This window comes from Fundulus heteroclitus, unplaced genomic scaffold (genome assembly GCF_011125445.2).
Source record: "Fundulus heteroclitus isolate FHET01 unplaced genomic scaffold, MU-UCD_Fhet_4.1 scaffold_138, whole genome shotgun sequence".
Lineage (NCBI taxonomy): Eukaryota > Metazoa > Chordata > Actinopteri > Cyprinodontiformes > Fundulidae > Fundulus > Fundulus heteroclitus.
Genome location: NW_023396550.1, coordinates 372,350 through 395,131, shown reverse-complemented (window position 1 = coordinate 395,131; position 22,782 = coordinate 372,350). Strand labels below are relative to the sequence as shown.

The 22,782-nt window shown below is 43.1% G+C and overlaps 1 protein-coding gene across 1 annotated transcript in view; it reads left to right on the top strand.

Annotated features, from left to right (window-relative positions):
* Nucleotides 1-21,853, top strand: part of LOC118558636 (NLR family CARD domain-containing protein 3-like) — a gene marked incomplete at its 5' end in the record, with an annotated part of 70,915 nt that extends 49,062 nt beyond the window's left edge. The window contains 2 exons of the mRNA XM_036129093.1: nucleotides 21,090-21,136; nucleotides 21,285-21,853. Of these exons, the coding sequence (XP_035984986.1) occupies nucleotides 21,090-21,136; nucleotides 21,285-21,805 (568 nt within the window). The remainder of the gene's footprint in view (nucleotides 1-21,089; nucleotides 21,137-21,284) is intronic.
* Between the last annotated feature and the right edge of the window lie 929 nt (nucleotides 21,854-22,782).

Below are 22,782 nucleotides of genomic sequence, written 5' to 3'. Positions count from 1 at the left end.
TATATATATATATATATATATATATATATATATATATATATATATATATATATATATATATATATATATATATATTAGGGCTGGGCAACGATTAAAATCTTTAATCGCGATTAATCGCATAATTTGCCTGATTAATCATGATTAATCGCATTGTATGCGCAAACTCATTCAAAAGTAGTGTAAAGAGCACTTTTATTTTAATGTTCTGCTGCCATATGAACAAAATTCTTGTAACATTTGTAGCACTTATCCGTAACACATATTTAGTGTAAAGCTCAACGTAAACATGTAAAACAAAAAATAGCATAGTAATAAATTAAAGCTTATTGCCACTGACAGGAAATTCACTTCATGGGGAAAAAATCTACCAAAAACAGGATATTTCTGAGGTAACAGCAGGGAGCAGCATTACCATCTTATGTTCAATACCAAAGTGTGAAGCCAAAAAAAAAGTCTACAGTAGCTATACACTTCGCCATTACATTGGTTAGGTTCTCTGAGTCATTGAATTGTTTGGTGATGTCTACAGTGCGTTTTTTTGTTTTTTCTTTCTCGCGTGAACCCCCCACCCCCCCCCCCCCCGCTCCGCCGGTCCTCCGCACAAAACTTGTTCCGTCCGCCAACTCGCCAACTCGCCGCCTCGCCTAAGCAAATTCCTGCGGGAAACACCGCCTTCCGCATGTCAGCTTTGTTTTTTTCCGCGTTTTACTTTTTCCAGCCAACACCTTTCTTCCTGTTTGAATCCGACGCTGGGCTGACAGCGAGGTTAATGGCGCATTATCGCCACCTACTGTTCTGATTCAAACCCCTACACCGCAGCAACAGACCGTCACAAAATAAAAGCATGTGAGCAACATGTGTTAATGCGCAATAAAGTAAATATCGCCGTTAATAGTCTAATGAATTAACGCGTTAACTTGCCCAGCCCTTATATAATATATATATATGTATATATATATATGTATATATATATATATGTATATATATACATATATATATATATATATATATATATATATATATATATATATATATATATATATATATATATACTGGGTGCGATTTGCCGGGGGGGATGGGGGGGATGTACCCCCCCTCTGTTTGTGACGTCCCCCCCTCTGGTCATTCATGTTTTATCCCTGGGGGGGATACATTCCTCCCCCCCTCTGGTCTGAATTTAAAAATGTATATAAATTAGGGCTGTCAGTTTTAACGCGTAAGACCACAATGCCGACATATTTTTATTTTTGTCGCCGTTAATCACGCGTCAAAACACACACACCGTTACATAATGTTTTTCCCCACCGCGCTCTCCGGACTGAGGTTTCTTTTACCCTCGGCGCTTTCTGTAGTTTTAAGAGAGCTAGAGACTGTAGCAAAACAGACCCACGCTCACTGTTGCACAGGCTGTTCATTTCATGTGACTTTGGGCTTCTTTTATTCTAAAGGCGCTTGTAAATTTTATAAGTCACGGGTTGCGGTTTTTTTGGGCACGTTTCTGAAAGTGAAATCGCTTATTTGGGCTCTAAAATAAGTGACCAAACAGCGATTATTAAGAGACATGCCTGCACTAGACACTTTGTATCCAGCTGAAATATCCCTCCGCCATAGGAGCCGACGGTAGTAAAGGCAAAGAGAGCAACTCTGCATGTATTTTCTGCAGTTTACGGTGCAATAACCGGTGATAACTGCTGAAAGTAGATTACTTGGTGCAGATCACCATTTTGAGCAGACATTGGTTCTGAAGATGAGTTTTTAAAATGCTGATAACATTGCAGAAACCCAACCCATAAACCGTACTTTTATGCTTATTAATTTGTTTTCTCTGTATTTGACAAACTAAGGCTGAATTACGTTGCCAAACGAAGGACCTGGAGTTACTAAACAGTTGCTAAACAGTCTCATTCAGGGTATTATGCTCCTGCCCAGTTGCAAGCAAAGTGTAAGACTGGAATGACCTGGAGATTTAAAACCTTTTTCCAGGCTTAAACTGTATGAATATGCATATAAACAGCAAACAAAAGTATTCAAAGAAGTTATTGTTGGTGTGAAAGCTCAGAATTAGATGTGTGTGAGAGAGTGAAAAAACGAACAATAAAACTTATGACTTTATTGAAATGTAAAAGTTTTATTAATGCCTAATACCATGTCTATCTTTTTTAAGAGGCAAAAAAATATATCGGCATGGTATTTATTTACAAATTTATTTACACATTTTGTAAACATCAGGGCGTCATGATTAGTCATTTAGCCATCATAGAGTTTAACATTTGGCACTAGGATGTTTTCATTCCAATTCTCAAAAGTGCTTGAAAAATAACAAAATAAAAATATTTTTTGCACAAGCATGTATTTTATTAGTGTCATTTATTGCAAAATTACATATTAAAATGCCCAAACAGGCTATTACACTTTCAGAAATAAAAGGATAAAACATACAATTAATTTGCAATTAATCTCGAGTTACCTATCGACATTATGTGATTAATCGAGGAAATTATCCCCCCTCTGTTTTTTGCAAATAGCACACCGTATATATATATATATATATATATATATATATATATATATATATATATATATATATATATATATATATATATATATATATATATAAAACAGTTTCAGTTACAACACAAATGTCGTAACAAAGCTTCTAAATCTGAGTCTGATGCACAATTTGCGGCGCAAAATACAAGAAGCAGTTGGATTTTTGTCCGATAACAGTGACCAAGAACTGGTAAAGCAGCAGAGAGTAACAATAACTCTAGCGCTCCATAAAGATGGTATTAATCAGAGAAATCTTTCTTTCACAGCGGTTACCTTCAGCAGGTAAACATGCCCCAGCAACACACCTCGGCTCCCCCAGCCTGTTTCTGCCTGAATATGCGCTAAAACTGCCTCTTTAAAATGAACTGCGAGGTGCAGTCTGCGCCTGTCTGAATCACAATGAGAAGTATTACAGATCTGTGCATGAGCATAGTCAAGAAATCCCCCCCAGGCGCTGCGCGATCCAAAAAGACTGAGTCACTCAATTTAATCTCGTAAATAAAACTTTCGGCGCAAATTAAATGCTTCCTCTGCTGACGTAAGCGACGTAAAGTCAAGAGAGAGGGAGAAACATTTTCTGATTCTCGCTCGTTTATTTCTCCCGGATCCGTTGCGATTCTCTCCTCTGCTGCCTCCAATTGCTCTCTGACTCTCTTCCTCTCCTCTTTAATGACTAACTTTCACCTTAGATGTCTCGCCTGTTTCCCTGATTTCTGCCTATTGAGCATATTTGCGAGAATTATTGAAGCAGAGACCACAAGCCATATGCGCATATAAAGCACAATGCAGATTTTACATCTTAAAATGAAGCATAGAAGAAGATTTCTTCTAAATAAATATATTTTCTTGTTAATAATGTATCGTTCTATTATGACACCCAAGCACCAGTCGAGGTTTTGCTGCTAACACTTTATTTTAGGGTGAACAGGACAGAAAAGCTTTCACTTCGCCGGTCCCCCGAATCACGACTCCTCTCCCCGGAAGCCACATATTTCTTGCGGTATGACTCCAAAGCAATGTGATTTAAACGAACAGTAAGTGTCAAGCAACATTTAGCGATAAAGTCTAATAAGGATCATTACGATACATTTTTATTTATTGATTAAATTAACAGTTTTTTAAGCTTTACAAAAGAAAAACACTGTCAGACGCCATTACAGTTTTCGCCTCGCGCACCCCCTAGTGGCAGCTTGCACACACCACACTTTGGGAAACCCTGAGTTAGACAATCATTCAATTCAATCAATTGGTACCATGTAGCCCCTAAAGGGGTGACATTTTCAGTCAGTTGATTTATCTGGAAATAGGGAGAGAATTCACCGGATTCAGAGTGTCTGAAAACATAAAGCACCACTTTTCTGAATTGACATGTATTCTGTCCGACCGCAGCTTGGTCTGACCTAAGATGGGCGCTCTGTCGGCAAACCTCTCACCCAACGACGCGGCGTCTACGGCTGTTTCTCAATATGCGTTCTTGAGCGGTCTTGTGTGATCATGACACATCAGCCTCAGCCTGAGCACTGTTCCAATTGCGGAGAACGCCAGACTGAGAACACACCAAATCCCCGGATGTTGGTCTCGCCCCGCCTTCTTTATCAAGTCTGCATCAGAGCAGACTTGTGCGTTCTTCAGACTGACCGCTTTCCCCAGAATGCACCACTGCCGCAGCTTGATTCGAGACAGCGCAAACAGAGCTCACAGTGGTAAGTTAAACATTGTCTTTTCTGCTGCTGTTGTTCTTCAAAAGTACGTTTTCAGATCGTTTGAGGCGAGAACATTATACTTTTAAGCTTCCCTATGTGGCCTGTTTACAGAGTTAGTGCGTAATTAAAAAAAGTAGTGTGCATAATACTGCTGGTTATGATTTATTTGTTTTGTGTTTATCTGACTGACATGTGTTGCTTTATTAACTCAATACTTTCTGGAATAAATTGTAAATGTCTGCCAAGGACGACAGCAGCATATAAAATAAATAAATTCCATAAATGTTTTTCCTATCTAAGTGAGTTTCTTCTGAGTCAGGACACGAATAATTGAGAGGAGAAAGAGGGAAAGAAAACAATAGTAATAATAGTATATGAAAATAACAGACATTTATTTTATACAAATGTTTAATCTTTGGAACAGAATGAAAGTGTAATATATTCAACAAATTATTAACAGTTACTAACATGGTTTAAAACAAAGAAATAACTTATATTAACATCTTATACAAATAGACAACGCCTACAAACATACAATTAAAAAATAGTTGGAATGGAAATTAATTTACTGATTATTTAATGTATTTTTACAGGTGAATGAATGAAGCAGCATGTGTACATGACTACAACTGATCTAGGTTAGGTCAGCTGTAGTCATGTTCACTTAAACATGCAACCAGCTCTACTGGAGCAGGACGCAGCTTCCAGACAGCTACCTGTATTCAGCCGCCGGATGGCCATCCTCCTCTGGATCAACCTCCTCATCCTCCACATCAAGGTCACCTGCCTCAATACAAATATTGTGGAGGATGCAGCAGGCGGCAATTACTTTTGGGGCAAACGTTGGGCAGACCTCCAGCGCCCTTAAGAAGATGGAACGCGACCGTGTCTTCAGACCACCAAAGGCACGCCCAACGATGTTTCTCGCCTTGGCGTGGTGCCTGTTGTAGCATGCCTCCATTTGGCCTGTACCAAATATAAAATTAAATTGTAATTTAGGTAATATGCTGATATGTCTTAATCTTCTATCCAATTAATATAATGTATGTATCAATTGTGTGTCATTGTTGGTTCTATTTAAGGACAAGAAGGTAAGAGATCTTACTGGCAAGCTGTTTCCTTATAGAATGCACCACAGGCCAGCCAGTAGAGGGTCACCAGCACCTCTATCACCTGTGGCCATCCATGGGCATTCTGGATGGGCAGCAGCTGATGGAGGAGGACGACAGTGGCCCTGTTTAGCCTGAAGGCTGGTTTCAGCTCCCCTTTATTAAAAAAATATTTGGAGGATTGGCACAGAGGTGTTTATCCTCACATATTTTGTTTCTGTTACTTCCTGTAAATAAAGAATGCCAAATGTTACCATAATTGTTTTTTTTTTCAATTGTCACCTTTTCACAGCATAAAACTATAACTGCTTAACATGCAGATTATTATAGTTCTCAAGAAAGAAAAGGTAAAATGTATAGTAAATGTAGCAAATGGCTTCCCTTCTCTGGTATTTTTACCATTTCACTGAAAAAAATGGCTGAACTAAATGCACATAATTTATAGATTAATCACTGTAAAGGTGGGCAGACATTAATATTTGTTTTTTTCCTTTCTTAATGATCAATGCTGTGAATATCAGTAGGTGCAATAAAGTAGCTTAACCCTACTGTCATACTGTTACCAATGTTAAAATTGGGTTTTCATTTTAATTATTTATAGAAAAAATAGTCACAATTTCAACCTGATCATGTGTTTAATACCATCCTCAATGTTTTTTTAAAGATAAAAGTAGAAAACAGGCTGTCAAACTTAAAATGCCTACCAGTTGCCTTCTGAGCCTGCTCTGCCATATCAAACTTCTCCTTGCTCGGATTTGCCTCCTTAACTGCGCCACCTCCTGTTCAGCCTGGTAGTAAAGCTGACCAATGATCAAAGCAACAGAAATGGCTCGTATTGCTCATTTCGATTTAATCGCCTCTACAACTACGACCTGTACAACTCCCAAGAACTAAATTCCCACTATTACTAGTTTTATACTGTAGATATCAATACCGGCCTGCTCCTGCTTATCTCTGAAGGCCCGTCATACCCCGTTTAAGATTTGGCAATAAAGGAGAAACAATGATCAGAGGCAAACACTTAAAATATTCATATTTAATTCATTTGGAATTCCAAAAGGAAACTGAAACTTACATTACCATTTCGCCATATTACCTCATGGTGCTGCAAATGATTCTGTCTGCTTTTCACTACTCTGAAGACGTCTCCTGCTTAGTGTGGGAGGGGGTGGTGCCAGACTTGGAGGCTATCTGTTCTCAAACAAAGAGGCTGTTCTTCTTGGTAAAGCTTGATTTAGTAGTAAAACCTGTCCTATCAGGGGTCAAGCCAAATGACCTCACACCCATAAACCCACACTAAACACATCCTCCAAGCTGCGTGTTTACTTTGCCCTGAAAGGGAGACACAGCTTTGAGGCCTGGGAAGTTGCTTTTATTATTCTCCATACAACTGCCTGAATAATAAAACAAGTAAGATATTTTCCTCAACAATACCCACAGTTCTGTAATTTTTTAGATATTTTTTAGGCTTTTTAGAAATTTAAAATATATTTTTTTAAATGTTTTAAATAAGATATGATAGTGTAGTGTATAAATAGTTTTCAATGTTAAAGAAATGCTAAAGAACTGTGAGAGTGATGACGTCACGAGTACGCTTCTGTTCCAATACACAAGATACTTGCAGCGTGCTCGCCTTCTCGTCAAGTCCGGTCTTCCTGTGTTCTTATCAAGATTTGACTTGACGAGAACGCGAGTACGGACTCGCACTCTCATGAATTGAGAAACGGCCCATGACTGCAGCTGCTGGATTCAGGAAGCTGCATCTTCTTCTTGGTCTCATTGTAAATGTGAGCAGCGCCACCTGGTGGTGCGGATTGGTAGAGGAAGAGCTGAAAGGTTGGAGGTGTTTGTCAGAGGTCTGTGATGATGGAAGCCTCTCCCTGGTTTGTGAGTCTGAGCTCAGAGATCAGATCTTTGATTCTTGTTGAAGTCTTTGTTGAATGTGATGCAACTTCTCCTTTTTAATGTTTGTATTTCTGGATCTTCCAGTGTGGCCACAGCAGATTTCCAGATTTCCACAGATTTCGCTCGGACGCATTTTTCTCTGCTCCCTGCTTGCTTGCATTTTCCTGCCTTTTACTTTTTATCTCCTTTTTATCTCTTTGCCAAAACCACAGAAAGTTGGATTTAGTTATTTGTATTTCTTTTCTTTTTTTATTTTTGATTTTGATTTTGCAAAGATGCCTACCTTCACCACAGTGGACCTTGACACACTTCTACAGAAGATCGCTGTTATAGAACAGAAGATATGCCGACTCGAACTGAATTATGATGTAAACGGCGCGTATGGAAATTAAACAACCCTGCCTGCAACTCCAAACGGGGACCACCAGCCCGGCAACTCTCTAAACAAACAGATCCCTGAGGAAAACGAGAATCCCTGGACCACTCTGGGTGCAAGACCAAAGGACCAACGAACCCCACGCCTAGACAAAGAAAACTGGCCGAGACTACAGAGAGATGTCCCAGGACAAGTGAAACAACAGCGGGCTGTTCCCACAACAAATGATAGGAGTAAACCTGCTGGAAATGCTGGAATTCCTTTACGAAACAGATTCGCTCCGCTCCAAAATGTGACCCAGGAGAATCATGACAACACTCAGAGGTACGTCAACGACTTTCGCTCTAATACATCAGAGAAAGGACATGCCACGGGGCCAAGGACCCTGATTTTATGCAGTGGGTCTGTATGTGGGATTAAACATTTCTGTAACAAGAAAAATACAGAGGTGTTAATTTATAACGACTTGAACTATGGCCCGGTGTCTGATTTATTAGACATCTTTCAGACAGACCTTAAAAGGATCTTGAAAGAACGCCCGACCTTGGAAAAACTCATAATACAAGCTGAAGCCTTGGGCGACGTCTCCCGGATAAGAAAATTAGAAGTATTGAAAGAGGATTACATTCGTCTGTTGAACTTAGTTCATGGCAAAAATGTCAAGGTGCTTCTCAGCGGCCCTCTCCCGCCCGTGACCTGTGGAGACGAGATTTTTTCCAGAATTCTGATGCTAAACAAATGGCTGGAAAAAACATGCAAACAAACAACTGTAACCTTCATAGACAACTTTTGGGGAAAGAAGACATCTGTTCAACAGAGATGGTTTCTCTCTAAATAGGTCAGGTGCAAAACGACTGATTTCAAACATATTCTATTCTGTGAACCATGCACCATCAGCTTTGTTCCAAAACAAAGTACATCCAGTGCCTAAACAAAAGATAAGCCCAGTGCAGCCCGAACAAGCCAAGATAAAGACGGCCAGAAAGATGACACAGAATGAGGCGTTGTCAGAGCTACAGGACGATTCATCCCAGATCTCAGCAGGACAAAGAGAGGACCAAGAACCGCCATCGTCACGAACACCGGTCCAGACTACACCCGCCTCGCCTTCCTCTCCACAAAGCCCAGAGGTTCCTTTCCTGGATTTCTCTCATAACATGAACAAAGTCCTTAAGATTGGTCTACAGTTGACATCCTCTCCACATATTAATTCTGAATACCGCAGTTCTGTGACTAAATCAGCATCTTCCAAAGGACACAGAGGTCCAGATCCTCCTCCTCCTCTACATATCACAGAACATGCCTGTCCTGAAGACCTTCGGATAACTTCCTTGTGATATTCAGCGGGCCCTGGCAGTACGTTTATCAGTCAAGACCGCTTCCAGCATAAGCCTGGGCCTCCTGACGGAGAACATGGAATATCTGTTATGGTACGAGGCAGAAATAAGAAAAGCAAAAGGAAGACAGACAGGAATAATCAGTCGTACTTAAGTCATAAACTGTCAGATGCAACCTGCCACAGAGACATCATCAACCACCAAATCATATAAACTGGGTTTACTAAATATTAGATCTCTGTCAGGAAAATCCCTTTTAATTAATGACTTCATTATTGACAATAATCTTGATGTTATGTTTTTAACAGAAACATGGTTACATGAATTTAATGAAGCAGCCATTCTGCTGGAGTCGACACCTCCAAACTACAATTTTCTTTGTGAAAGCAGACAGCAAAGGAAAGGTGGAGGAGTAGCAACATTGTTTAATGATTCACTAAAGTGTAAAAAGGTGTTTTTGGGAAAATTTGACTCTTTTGAACATTTGGCTCTCCAGGTAAAGGGCCCGATACGAACCATGTTTCTGAATGTTTACAGGCCTCCTAAGTCCACATCACACTTTTTTAATGATTTTAGTGACCTGCTGTCTGTGATATGTGTTGATTATGACTTTTTAATTATTGTGGGAGACTTCAACTTTCACGTTGACAACCCTAAAGACAGAAGTGCAAAAGAACTGTGTGACACACTTAGAAACTTTGGTTTAACCCAACATGTTAAACAGCCAACACACAAACAGGGACATATTTTAGACTTGATCATCACTAAAGGTCTAAACATTTCACAGGTCAATGTAACTGATGTTGCCTTATCCGATCACTTCTCCGTTACCTTTGAATGTATCATTTCCAGTGACTCATTTAGCCAAAGGGACATCGTAAGAAAACGCACCTTTAAGGACAATGCCACAGAAAATTTTATTCAAGCTTACTCTGCTACTTCAACCTTGGGCTGCAACTCAGTAGATGAGCTAGTAAATAACTTTCATTCTAAAGTCTCAGACATCATTGACTGCATTGCTCCAGTTAAAGTGAAAGTTGTTTCTGGGAAGAAAAAATCTCCTTGGAGAAATGCTCCAGCAGTTAGAAGTGAAAAAAGGGAGTGCCGGAAAGCTGAACGCAGGTGGAGAAAGAATAGACTCCAGGTTCACTACGACATCTATAAAGAGAGACTTTACAGATATAACTTACAACTGAAAAATGCAAGAGAATCTTTATTCTCAGAGATCATCAAGAAAAACATTAATAATGCTCGTGTCTTATTTTCCACAGTCGACAGGTTAACAAATCCTCCTGTGTCCGTGGCTTCTGAACTCCACTCCACCAGGGCCTGCAATGAATTTGCTAACTTCTTTACTGAAAAAATCCTAAAAATTAGAGGATCAGTTTGTACATCCACACCAGCTCCAGAACCAAAGCCGTATTTAGCTGGAACTTATCCTGACAAAATGTCCCAATTCAGCCAAATAAACCACAAAGGCTTAGAGCAGATCATTCAGCAGCTAAGTTCCTCCTCATGCTGTCTTGATGTTCTACCCACAGTTTTCCTTAAGAAAGTTTTACCTGGCATAGCGTCTGATTTGACCCAGATAATAAACACGTCCCTTCTGTCAGGTGTTTTCCCCCAGTCCCTAAAAACAGCAATTATCAAACCACTGCTGAAAAAGAACAATTTAGACAAACTTCTACTCCAGAACTACAGGCCCATCTCAAACCTCCCCTTTATCAGTAAGATTACTGAAAAAGCTGTATTTCAACAATTAAACACCTTCTTAACAACGACCAGCCGCTTTGACGTTTTCCAGTCTGGCTTCCGTGCTCACCACAGTACAGAGACCGCCCTTATCAAGGTTTTTAATGACATCCATATAAATACAGACTGTGGAAGAACCACCGTGCTGGTTCTATTGGACCTTAGTGCAGCATTCGATACTGTCGATCACTCCATTCTGTTAAAGCGCCTGGAGAACTGGGTCGGCCTCTCTGGTACAGCTCCTAACTGGTTTAAATCCTACTTAAAGGACAGGGACTTTTTTGTATCAGTAGGTAACTTTACATCAGAGATGACAAAAATCACATGTGGGGTTCCCCAAGGGTCCATCCTGGGTCCTCTCCTTTTCAATATCTACATGCTCCCTCTTGCTCAGATAATAAAAAACAACAACATCAGCTACCATAACTATGCAGACGACACACAGATCTACATCACCATGTCACCAGGTGACTATGGACCAGTTCAAGCACTGAGTAAATGCCTAGAAGAAATCAATACGTGGATGTGCCAAAATTTTCTTCAGTTGAATAAAAACAAAACAGAAGTAATAACATTTGGACCAATAGAGGAGAGATCAAAAGTTAGCACACAGCTCCAGCTGCTTCAGCTAAAAACCACTGATCAGGCCCGAAATCTGGGAGTAGTGATGGACTCAGTCCTGAACCTCCGAAAGCACCTAAAGACAGTTACAAGGTCGGCTTTCTATCACCTGAAGAACATTTCTAGGATTAAAGGACTGATGTCTCAGCAGGATCTGGAAAAACTAATCCATGTTTATCTTTAGTAGAATTGATTACTGCAACAGTGTTTTCACAGGTCTGCCTAAAAAGTGGGTCAGACAGCTGCAGCTGATCCAGAATGCTGCTGCCCGCGTCCTCACCAAGACTAAGAAAGTAGAGCACATAACCCCAGTTCTAAAGTCATTACACTGGCTCCCTGTATCTCAGAGAATAGACTTTAAAATACTTCTGTTAGTCTGTAAATCCCTAAATGGCTTAGCACCTAAATACATCACAGACTTGTTATCAGTGTATCAACCATCCAGACCACTAAGGTCTTCTGGCTCCAGCCTACTCTGCATACCTGTCAGGGTTCTCTGTGTTTTCCTGCTCTAACTCTACTCCTCAGGTGTGTCTAGTTGGCTGAGAGGGCGTGGCCCACACCTGCAGCTCGTTGCAGGCGGCTTCCTCTGGCTTCTTAAGCAGAGCGCTGACAGATGGAAGACGCCAGAGCCTTAACCAGTCGTGGTACGACGTGGCCTCTGACCCAACTCTTGGAAACCTGCTTGTGAGTTTTTTCGTCTTTAGACTTTGACTTATTTTGGATCTCCCTGTTTTTGTCACAGTTTTTGGTGCTTGGATGCACTCACCTGTCTTGACGTCTTGTCCGAAGAAACAGACCTGCAGAATACGCCTGCTCAGATTTTGCTCTGGCTCTCCCCTCATACTTCCTGGATGTTACCCAGCGAGGCCTGAGATTCCCCCTCCCGGATTCTGCTGGCTCTTCCCTCACTCTGGTCAATCCATCTGTCACCCACTGCTGAGGAGGCTCGCTCTGGATCCCTCACCAGTAACATCCGCGTCACCTTGTCCGGAGAAGTTCTCTGGTGACAGCGGGGAATGCGGCGGGTTCCTATTTCAGTGCAAACTCGTGTTTAACCGTTCCCCTCAGACATTTGCCTCAGATCAGGTTAAGATATCGTTTGTCTTACTTTTAACGGGTAAAACTCTTAGATGGGCTGAGGCTCGTTTCCCTGATTGCCAGTCATTCGGGTGTTCCTTTCAGGACTTCGTTACCGAGTTCAAGACGGTTTTTTCAGCTGAGTTAGATTCGGCTCAACAGTCTCGTAATCTCCTTTCTTTGAAACAGCGCGGCCGACGCGTATCTGACTTCTCTGTGGAGTTTTGCACGTTTGCCGCTGCAGCAAGTTGGCAACATAAGCCGTTAAAGGCAGTATTTTTTCAGGCTCTAGATGAGGCTTTAAAGGATGAGTTAGCCCGGGTTGAGGAACCTGAGGATTTTGTTGCGTTAGCCATTCGTTTGGATTCCCGGTTACGCAGTCGGAACCGGGCTCGACCGGACCGAGTCTTGCGATCTTCCACTTTTTCTACGTTTACCAATAGGGAACCCCGGTCATCTATTACCCCACCTCCAGAACCTATGCAGTTGGGGCAGGTTCGTTTAACTAATGAGGAGCGTCAGCAAAGCTTCTCTGGAAATTTATGCCTTTATTGTGGTGGTGAAGGCCATTTTTTAAGAGACTGTCCTGTTCGGCCAAAAGACCGAGTCCGCCGTTCGGAATGGGGAGAACGGTGGACGGCAACAGAACAATTCCCCAGGTAGCCACTAAGGCGCCGTCTCTCTCTCGCTTATGTTTGCCAATCACTTTAATTTTTGACCAGGACAGCTTTGACGTTTCGGCTCTAGTAGACTCTGGTTCTGATTTTAATCTTATTGACCAAGCCATAGTGGATCAGCTCCGTGTGCCCGTCGAGCCGTGACCCGAACCTCTTCAGGTCTCGTCCTTAGATGGACAGAGATTAACCTTGATCACCCATCGGACCCGACCTCTAGTGGTAATAGTCTCTGGTAACCACCGGAACCAACTCTCATTTTTTGTTTTTCCAGTAAAGCATTCACCCGTGGTGTTAGGATTAGCCTGGTTAACCGTCCACAACCCACAGTTTAACTGGGCTGAGTCCCGACTGGAGTCATGGTCCCCAGCTTGTCATTCCCGGTGTTTACAGTCCGCTCGCCCCATTTCTGTTCCCCCGACCACCTTGTCTGAATCAGAGGATGTTATTGACCTCTCTCGCGTTCCGGAGGAATACCACGACCTACGAGTGGTATTTAGTAAGTCTCAGGCTTGTTCACTTCCTCCACATCGCCCTTATGATTGCGCCATTGATTTTTTTGTCTGGGGCTCCACTACCGGTCAGTCGGCTTTACAACATTTCGAGGTCAGAACGTCAAGCGCTCGAGAAATATATAGGAGAGTCTCTAGCTACAGGGTTGATCCGCCCTTCATCCTCCCCATTAGGTGCCGGCTTCTTTTTTGTCGGTAAGAAGGACGGGTCCCTTCGACCCTGTATCGACTATCAAGGGCTCAACCAAATAACTGTTAAAAATAAATACCCGCTTCCTCTGTTATCTTCAGCTCTCGAACCAGTCCAGAATGCCACAATCTTTACTAAGCTTGATCTGCGCAACGCTTATCATTTGGTTCGGGTGAGACAGGGGGACGAGTGGAAGACGGCTTTTAAGACCCCGCTAGGTCACTTCGAGTACCTAGTCATGCCTTTTGGTTTGTGCAATGCTCCGGCAGTTTTTCAGGCACTGGTAAATGATGTCCTTCGGGACTTTTTGAACGTTTTTGTTTTCGTCTATCTGGACGACATCCTTATTTACTCTCGTGATTTAGAACAACACAAACAACATGTCCGTCTTGTTCTCCAGCGACTATTAGAGAATCGCTTATTTGTTAAGGCCGAGAAGTGTGATTTTCACCAGACCTCTGTTTCCTTTCTTGGTTTAGTTTTAGAAGGCGGACAAGTGAAGTCAGACCCGGAAAAGATAAAGGCAGTAATGAAGTGGCCCATTCCTGAGTCGCGCAAACAGCTCCAACGATTTTTGGGTTTCGCAAACTTTTATAGGCGCTTTGTCAGGAATTATAGCCAGATAGCCTCCCCATTACATGCTCTTACCTCCACCAAGGTCCCATACATCTGGAGTCCTGAGGCAGAGGAAGCCTTCAACAAACTCAAGTCCTGTTTTTTCCAGACTCCCATACTCGTTCACCCCAATCCAGCCAAACAGTTTGTTCTAGAGATCAATGCCTCTAATACCGGGGTGGGTGCGGTTTTGTCCCAACAGTCTGAGGTTGACAATAAGTTACATCCTTGTGCGTTCTTCTCCCGTCGTTTGTCCCCTGCTGAGCAGAACTATGATGTGGGCGATCGTGAGCTGCTAGCTATTAAGTTAGCATTGGAAGAGTGGCGGCACTGGCTAGAGGGATCCGAGCAGCCCATCATAATATGGACAGATCACAAGAACCTCTCCTACCTGCAGTCAGCCCGTCGACTCAACTCCAGACAAGCCCGCTGGTCTTTGTTTTTCTCACGATTTAACCTCACCATCACCTACAGACCTGGCTCAAGAAATGTCAAACCCGATGCGCTGTCTCGTCAATTCGCCCCTTCTGAACAGGAGAAGGAGCCGGAACACATTCTTCCCCCTACATGTACTGTTGGAGCCCTGCATTGGGATCTGGAGGACAGGATCAACCAGGCCCAACTATTAGACCCGGACCCAGGTACAGGTCCAGCAGGACTTAAGTATGTTCCCCAGTCTGTTCGCCCTGAGGTTCTACGCTGGTGTCATGATGCTAAGTTTTCCGCCCATCCGGCTATTTATAGAACCCAGTCTCAGGTGTCCCGACGCTTCTGGTGGCCATCATGGACCAAGGATGTTAGAGAGTATGTCCTAGCCTGTCCCGTCTGCGCCCAGAATAAGCCCTCTACTCAGCCACCTTCCGGTTTGTTAAATCCTCTCCCCATCCCCAAACGTCTATGGTCCCACATAGCTATTGATTTTGTTACAGGCCTTCCTTTGTCCCAAGGTATGTCAACTATTTTGACAGTTGTGGACCGGTTCTCAAAGTCATGCCATCTCATCCCCATCCGTAAATTACCCAACGCCCTCCAGACGGCCCAGCTCCTCATAAAGCATGTTTTCAAACTCCACGGCATCCCAGTTGACATCCTCTCTGACCGGGGCCCTCAGTTCATCTCCCAGGTCTGGCGGCACTTTTGCTCTGCTCTGGGTGCCCGTTACACACTCACCTCCGGATACCATCCTCAGACCAATGGCCAAACTGAACGAATGAACCAACAACTAGAGACCACCCTCCGCTGCCTCACGTCATCTTCACCTTCAGACTGGAATACGTTTTTGCCCTGGGTAGAATATGCCCTAAACTCACACATCACCTCAGCCACTGGACGTTCACCCTTTGAAGTAGCTTTAGGATATCAACCTCTACTCCTACCCACGGATGAACTCAGGATTCCCTTCACCCCCGTCAACGATTACATTGCTCGCTGTCAGGACATCTGGAGAACCACAATCACAGCACTCACTCGCACCGCAGAGCGGAGCAAGAGGTTCGCCGACCAGCACCGCAGACCAGCTCCCCATTATCGCCCTGGTCAGAAGGTTTGGTTATCTTCCAGAGACGTCTTATCCAACCCGTCCGCTAAGAAGCTTGTTCCCCGGTTCACTGGGCCCTATGAGATAGTGACAGTTATTAACCCGACCACCGTCTGTCTACGTTTGCCCCCTCACTCCTGAGTACACCCCACCTTCCATGTCTCCCAGATCAAGCCCGTTTTGGACAGCAACTTGTGCCCTCCTTCCGGACCCCCTCCACCCTCCCAGGACAGTCAGAACCCTCGCATCCTCAGGGTTGTGGACGCCCGTCGACGAGGTAGGGGTCACCAATACCTCGTCGATTGGGAGGGTCGCAGCTCTGAGGAATGCTCATGGGTCTCTGCAGCAGCTATCTCGGACAAGGATTTGATTTTAGACTTTTGGTCTACTCAGCCCAGCACCTCTTCGTCTGGGCCGCCAGGAGGCGGCCGTTGAGGGGGGGGGGGGTAGTGTCAGGGTTCTCTGTGTTTTCCTGCTCTAACTCTACTCCTCAGGTGTGTCTAGTTGGCTGAGAGGGCGTGGCCCACACCTGCAGCTCGTTGCAGGCGGCTTCCTCTGGCTTCTTAAGCAGAGCGCTGACAGATGGAAGACGCCAGAGCCTTAACCAGTCGTGGTACGACGTGGCCTCTGACCCAACTCTTGGAAACCTGCTTGTGAGTTTTTTCGTCTTTAGACTTTGACTTATTTTGGATCTCCCTGTTTTTGTCACAGTTTTTGGTGCTTGGATGCACTCACCTGTCTTGACGTCTTGTCCGAAGAAACAGACCTGCAGAATACGCCTGCTCAGATTTTGCTCTGGCTCTCCCCTCATACTTCCTGGATGTTAAGCGAGGCCTGAGATTCCCCCTCCCGGATTCTGCTGGCTCTTCCCTCACTCTGGTCAATCCATCTGTCACCCACTGCCGAGGAGGCTCGCTCTGGATCCCTCACCAGTAACATCTGCCGCCCTCAGCCACTAGCCGCCTATCACCAACAGAGTAGGATCACAGAGTTCCCTCGGTGCTACTTCTTCCCGGTTAGGTCCGCCCAGCTTTATGGTAAGCAGCACAGCTTCTAGTAGTTCTCCTGGTTCACCTTTCAGAGTCACTTACTCTTCTTCTCTTTGCAGTCTCTCCAGCCGTGACGTTCTGACCCTGCCGAGTTGCCTGTAGTCCCGTCCGTTAGATCTGCCTGTTTCCTAAATAAACATCTTAAAACTGTGCTTTGCTTCCCGATGGTATCTGCATGTGGGCTCGTCATCTGAAAACCATGACAATACCTAGAACCAGAACTAAACAAGGAGAAGCAGCATTCAGTTCCTATGCTCCACTTATCTGGAACAAACTTCCAGAAAATTGTAAAGGTGCTGAAAGCCTGAGTTCCTTTAAATCAAGATTAAAAACACATTTGTTTAGGATTGCCTTCAACTGTTCTAGTTAACTGAATCACCACTTCTTTGTTCTAATTTCTATCTACATTTTATTCCTACTTGCTTTTATTAGGCGCCTGCCATAGCATTTGCAATGAGGAAGAACCACCTCATTCGCACAGCACTGCCTCCCATGCAAATGCATGGGGGCACCTATTACTATTCACCTCTAAACGGATTATTTATTAGGCGCCTGCCTTGCATGTGCAATGAGGAGTGCTGTGCTACGCACAGCACTGCCTCCCAATGCAAATGCATGGGCAGGGCCTATTACTATTCACCTCTAAACGGACTCTTTATTCTTATTCTTTACTTCTTCTTCCGTCACGATTAATGCGGCCCGAACCGTAGCGTGCACCCCCACAATATAGGCATCAAAACGTGCGGCTCGATCTCGAGATGTGTGCTACTACTATTATTGGGATTTCAAGTTACCATGGCAACAAAATTAGCGAAAAACCACCCCCCAAAAAACCCATAATAATCAATGGAGTCGGTTAGAACGAAAGCCTCAAAATAGCCTCCAAATGACCATTTTCAAAGCGGTACTGTATAGTCATGCTTTCACCTACGAACACCGTTTAACTTCCAGTTTGTAGATATATCTGTGACCTACTCAGAAGTGGAAACGGGATGTGGATATCTTTTATCGTCTCCTCACAGTTACTCCTCAAAGCTCATGTCCATAAATCAACGAAATCATCGTTTACAATGACAGTCAATGACGGAATTCTCCAACCGCTAGAGTGGCCCACTCTAGCTTTTTTAAAGATTTGAAAACTCCGAACAACTTGACCTTACTCGCTCAATTTTCACTCTACGTAGACAAATTATACATCAAAACGTAGGTATTTTTGTCAGGATTCGGGAAATGTAACCCTCATTGGTGACGCATTTATAAATTTTTCGCAAATCACCTCAGACCGACACAAACCCGAAACCTCCCCCATTCATTTGCTATGGAGCGGTTTTGAAAAATGAGGTCTAAAAATCCAAAACATCACATGTTTTCGCATCGTCGCTACTCCTAAACCGTTTTATGTACAGACATGAGACTTTCACACATGAATGTCCCAACCCTTCTGGCACTCACAAAAAAGGAATTTTGTGGATAACTGTTACGGTTTTTCCACAGGAACAATTTGTTCGGGAGTAGCGAATGTGCAAAATCCTAAAAACGCTTTGGAGCTGCATTTTCCCACATCAACCACTTTTTTACATCGCCGCTGTGTCTACACCGATTTTTGTACAAACATAAAAATGAGCTGCATGGTCCTCAAAAGCCTGCTGATACTTATGGTGAAAGAATTATTTTGATATCTCTTATACCTTTTGAGTTACAGCGATTTGTTCTGGACCCTTTTTAGAGGATTTCTGAAAATCCATAAAAATCCCATTTAGATCATAATTTTTTACGCCTTTATTAAACTTTTTCTAGCAAAAAACGATAGCTTTTCTTCTTCCCCTATCCGTTACAAACTAAACACAGAAAAAATTACGTCTCTACCATTTATGGATCAGGAGATATGAAGCGTTGTTCGGGGCAAAGTTCTCCATTATAATCCAATGGGACTTTTTGTGACCAAAGTGTCTGCACTTCTGTAGACGGCCGCTGCAGGTGTGTGAGTGAGTTTCCATGACGACGGAACTCTGAGGGCCAGAGGGAGACGCTCCATTGAGATACAATGGCAACTTTCATCGCTCACTGCAGTGGCTGTGATTAATGTAGAAATCTGAAATTCGCACAGTCACTTCCTCTTAACATTTTAAAATTTTCATGTGACTTTCAGCCATGTGTCAGTTTTCTGTGCCATTTTGGATTTCACATGCTTTCCTATTGGGCCTTTGCTTCCAACAGGACCTGGCATGATGCCCGGACACGACCCAATTGGCCAATACAGCACCACCCACATGTGGGAAATGGCACTACACACCATTTTGGTCAAATGTTGAGTTCTGGGCCCAGATGTGGTGAGGCTGAGTTTCTAAAGGAGGCCAATCTGTCCCATGAACTTTAGTCATGTTTGGTGACATTAAGTATTGGCACCCCTATTTGAGGCACTTCCCAGTACAGGATTTGGACCAAACTGACAGAGTACAATCACCCGGTGATTCTGAACACAACTCTGTTAGCGGCTAATGGTTAGCATGTTGCTAACCGGAAGTAGCTCTAGGAAGGTCTTACCAACTTCTGCTTCACAGAGTCTGTACTTCCTTTAGAGACAAAGCTCCACAAGAAATTTGGGCTACGTCGCATCAAGCATCTCCAAGCTATAAGGTGTCAAACATCCAATGCTTTTCAATGGGAGACCAAACCCGTTATGGTCCCTATAATGTTTGTCCATATATGGTGCTACAGTATAGCTCAGATGGAAAGTGCAGGCTTTGCATGCAAGAGGTCGTGGGATCGATTCCCGGTGTGGAAGACTTTTGAATCTTATAATCCCCACAGTGTATATATCAAAACATGTGTGCTGATCCCATGAAGTATTTTTTTGTACCACCCGCCATTTTGAGTTACCATGGCAACGTTATAAACAACGTATTTTCTCCCTATTTGAGGCACATCCCAGTACAGGATTTGGACCAAACTGGCAGAGTACAATTACCCGGTGATACTGAACACAACCATGCTAGCGGCTAATGGTTAGCATGTTGCTAACCGGAAGTAGCTCTAGGAAGCTTGTACAAACTTCTGCTTGACAGATTTGGTGAATTTTAGGATTTTCTCCCTTTTTAGGCACTTCTCAGTACAGGATTTCCACCAAACTAACAGAGTAACATCACCCGGTGATACTGAACACAACCATGCTAGCGGCTAACGGCTAGCATGTTGCTAACCAGAAGTAGCTTTAGGAAGGTCCTACCAACTTCTGCTTAGCCAGGGTTCTTCTGCCTTTACAGACAGAGAGGGCTGCAGCTGTCAGTGAGTCTCCATGACAACGCTGCTAGCAAGAGGCTCCTAGGAGGTCCATTGACTTAACATGGCACCTTTCAACGGCCGCTGCGAGGGCTGTGAAGACCGTAGGAACCTGAAATTCGCAGTGTTACTTCCTATTATTTTTTTTACGGTACGGTACGCACCAAGAGGCAGGCGCCTTGCTAAATTTCTTCAGAAATTTTTCTAGTTCTGTTTTAATTTGCTATATTTTAATCATGTAAAGCACTTTGCATTGTCCCTGTACTGAATTGTGCTATATAAATAAATTTGCCTTGCCTTGCCTTTAGTGTTTCATTCCTCCCTCTGTGTTTGGGAGAGTGGATGGAACAGGGATCCAGAGTTGGTGTCAGTGTTTAGATTGATTGTATTTTAATGCTGATTATTAAATCAGGTGGACCTTCCAGAAATGTTGACTTAGTTTCCTGATGTCCTTTTAGGCTTCAGGCTGTTTCTTCAGGTTGTTACTGAGGGATTTCCTTTCTCCTCTCTGTTGGAGCTTTTCCTCTGTTTGGACAAATGAGTTGTGCTACAGTGCCACCAACTGTCCTCACTACATGCACTGCAGGTTGCAATGTTTCCATCATTGTCATCATCATCAGAGCCCAGGTGTCTGTCTGCTCTCAGCTCTTCTTTCTTTTTCTGGATAATTACAACAAGTGGACGTGTCCAAATGTTGGAGTGGTCCTTTCTCAGTGGAGGACAATGTGTGTCTGAGAGACATGTAATGTCCATGTTTGCTGCTGAAAGAGACTGATGGTCTGACCCTCTCCTCCTTTCAGGGTGGAGCCTGCTGGAGTCCGATGGTTGACGCCAGGTCTGAGGAAGTGTAAGTGTGTTTTTCATTTGATTCATGACAACAAAGCAGCTCACATTCAACCATCTTCAAACTGTCCATCACTCATTCAGGAGTCATCATCAAAGTGTCAATAAATGACCAATAACTGCAGCTGGATTGTCTTTGTTCTCTCCACCAGATTCCTGTCAACTCACAATCGACACAAACACAGTGGGCAGAAAACTCAAACTGTCTGAAGACAACAGGAAGGTGACATGGATGAAGGAGCTTCAGTCATATCCTGATCATCCAGACAGATTTTATGAACCTCAGCTGCTGTGTAGAACTGGTCTGACTGGTCGCTGTTACTGGGAGATCGAGTGGAGAGGAGATGTTAATATATCAGTGAGTTACAGAAGAGTCAGGAGGAAAGGAGACATTAGAGATTGTTGGTTTGGATTTAATGATCAGTCCTGGAGTCTGAGATGTTCTGATCTTGGTTACTCTGTCCGTCACAATTACAGAGAAACATCTATCTCCCCATTCTCCATCTCCCACAGAGCAGCAGTGTATGTGGACTGTCCTGCTGGTATTCTGTCCTTCTACAGAGTCTCCTCTGACTCACTGATCCACCTCCACACCTTCAACACCACATTCACTGAACCTCTGCTTCCTGGCTTTGGGTTCTGGTCCTTTGGTTCCTCAGTGTTTCTGTGCTGATTGAGTCTAAAGAGTCTCCTCCTGTCAGAGAAAGCCTCTCCCTGTTGAACAGATAGTTCAGTCTGTTCATGTCTGTCTCTTTCACTCAGAAACATGTTTTCACATTCATGGATTCAATCTGTTTCTTTGTGAAACTCTTCTAAATGATTCCTTGGAAACTTCTTCCTCTTCCAGTCCTTTAAAGATGGAAACTGGGATTATTCCAGGATCCACATGTTGTTTTTCTGCCTGTTTCCAGTCAAAGCTTCACTCTGAATACCAGCATGTTGACTTTCTCTCTTGGTTTTTTACTTTCATTCATCAGTCAGATTTCATTGAAATGTTGGCCAGTTTTTCTCAATCTCTGGACATTATCTGTTTCTGTTGGCTCCTATTTTCTAAACACTTTTTACATTCACATGTTGTATATTTGCTGCAGTTCTACTTCATGTGTTTTAATGTGAAATAAACAGATTTTCTTCTTCTGTGTTTGATTCATTTGCTGCTCATTCTCTTCTGTTCCTCTGATCAATTTTCAATATTTCAATAAAACTCTGATGCTTGTTTCAATAAAACTGATTTTTTCTATCTACACTGACTTTCAAAAAGTCCTAATTTACAGTAAAACATTTCCATCTTCTTTCTGACATGTTTTTAAATGACAGATTTTGTTCTTTAGTTGAATAAATCAGCAGCAGAAACTCAAAGCAATGATGAAATGATATTTCTGCTCCATCTTTCCAAACCTTGAAAACACGTTGAGAATGAAAGAAGAGCCGACGCTGACAGTCTGGGACTAAAATCAGCTTCTTTACTTCCAAACTGCTGACTTGGACAGACTGAAGACCAGTTTTTCATTTTCTAGCTAAACTCCTGCGGCACCAAACCAGAAGCTGAAGAAAACCCCAACAACAGAACCACATGGAACATTTCCACATCACAACTTCTTCCTATTCTGGACTTTTATTTTGACACAGGAAACGTGTGAACACGCACAC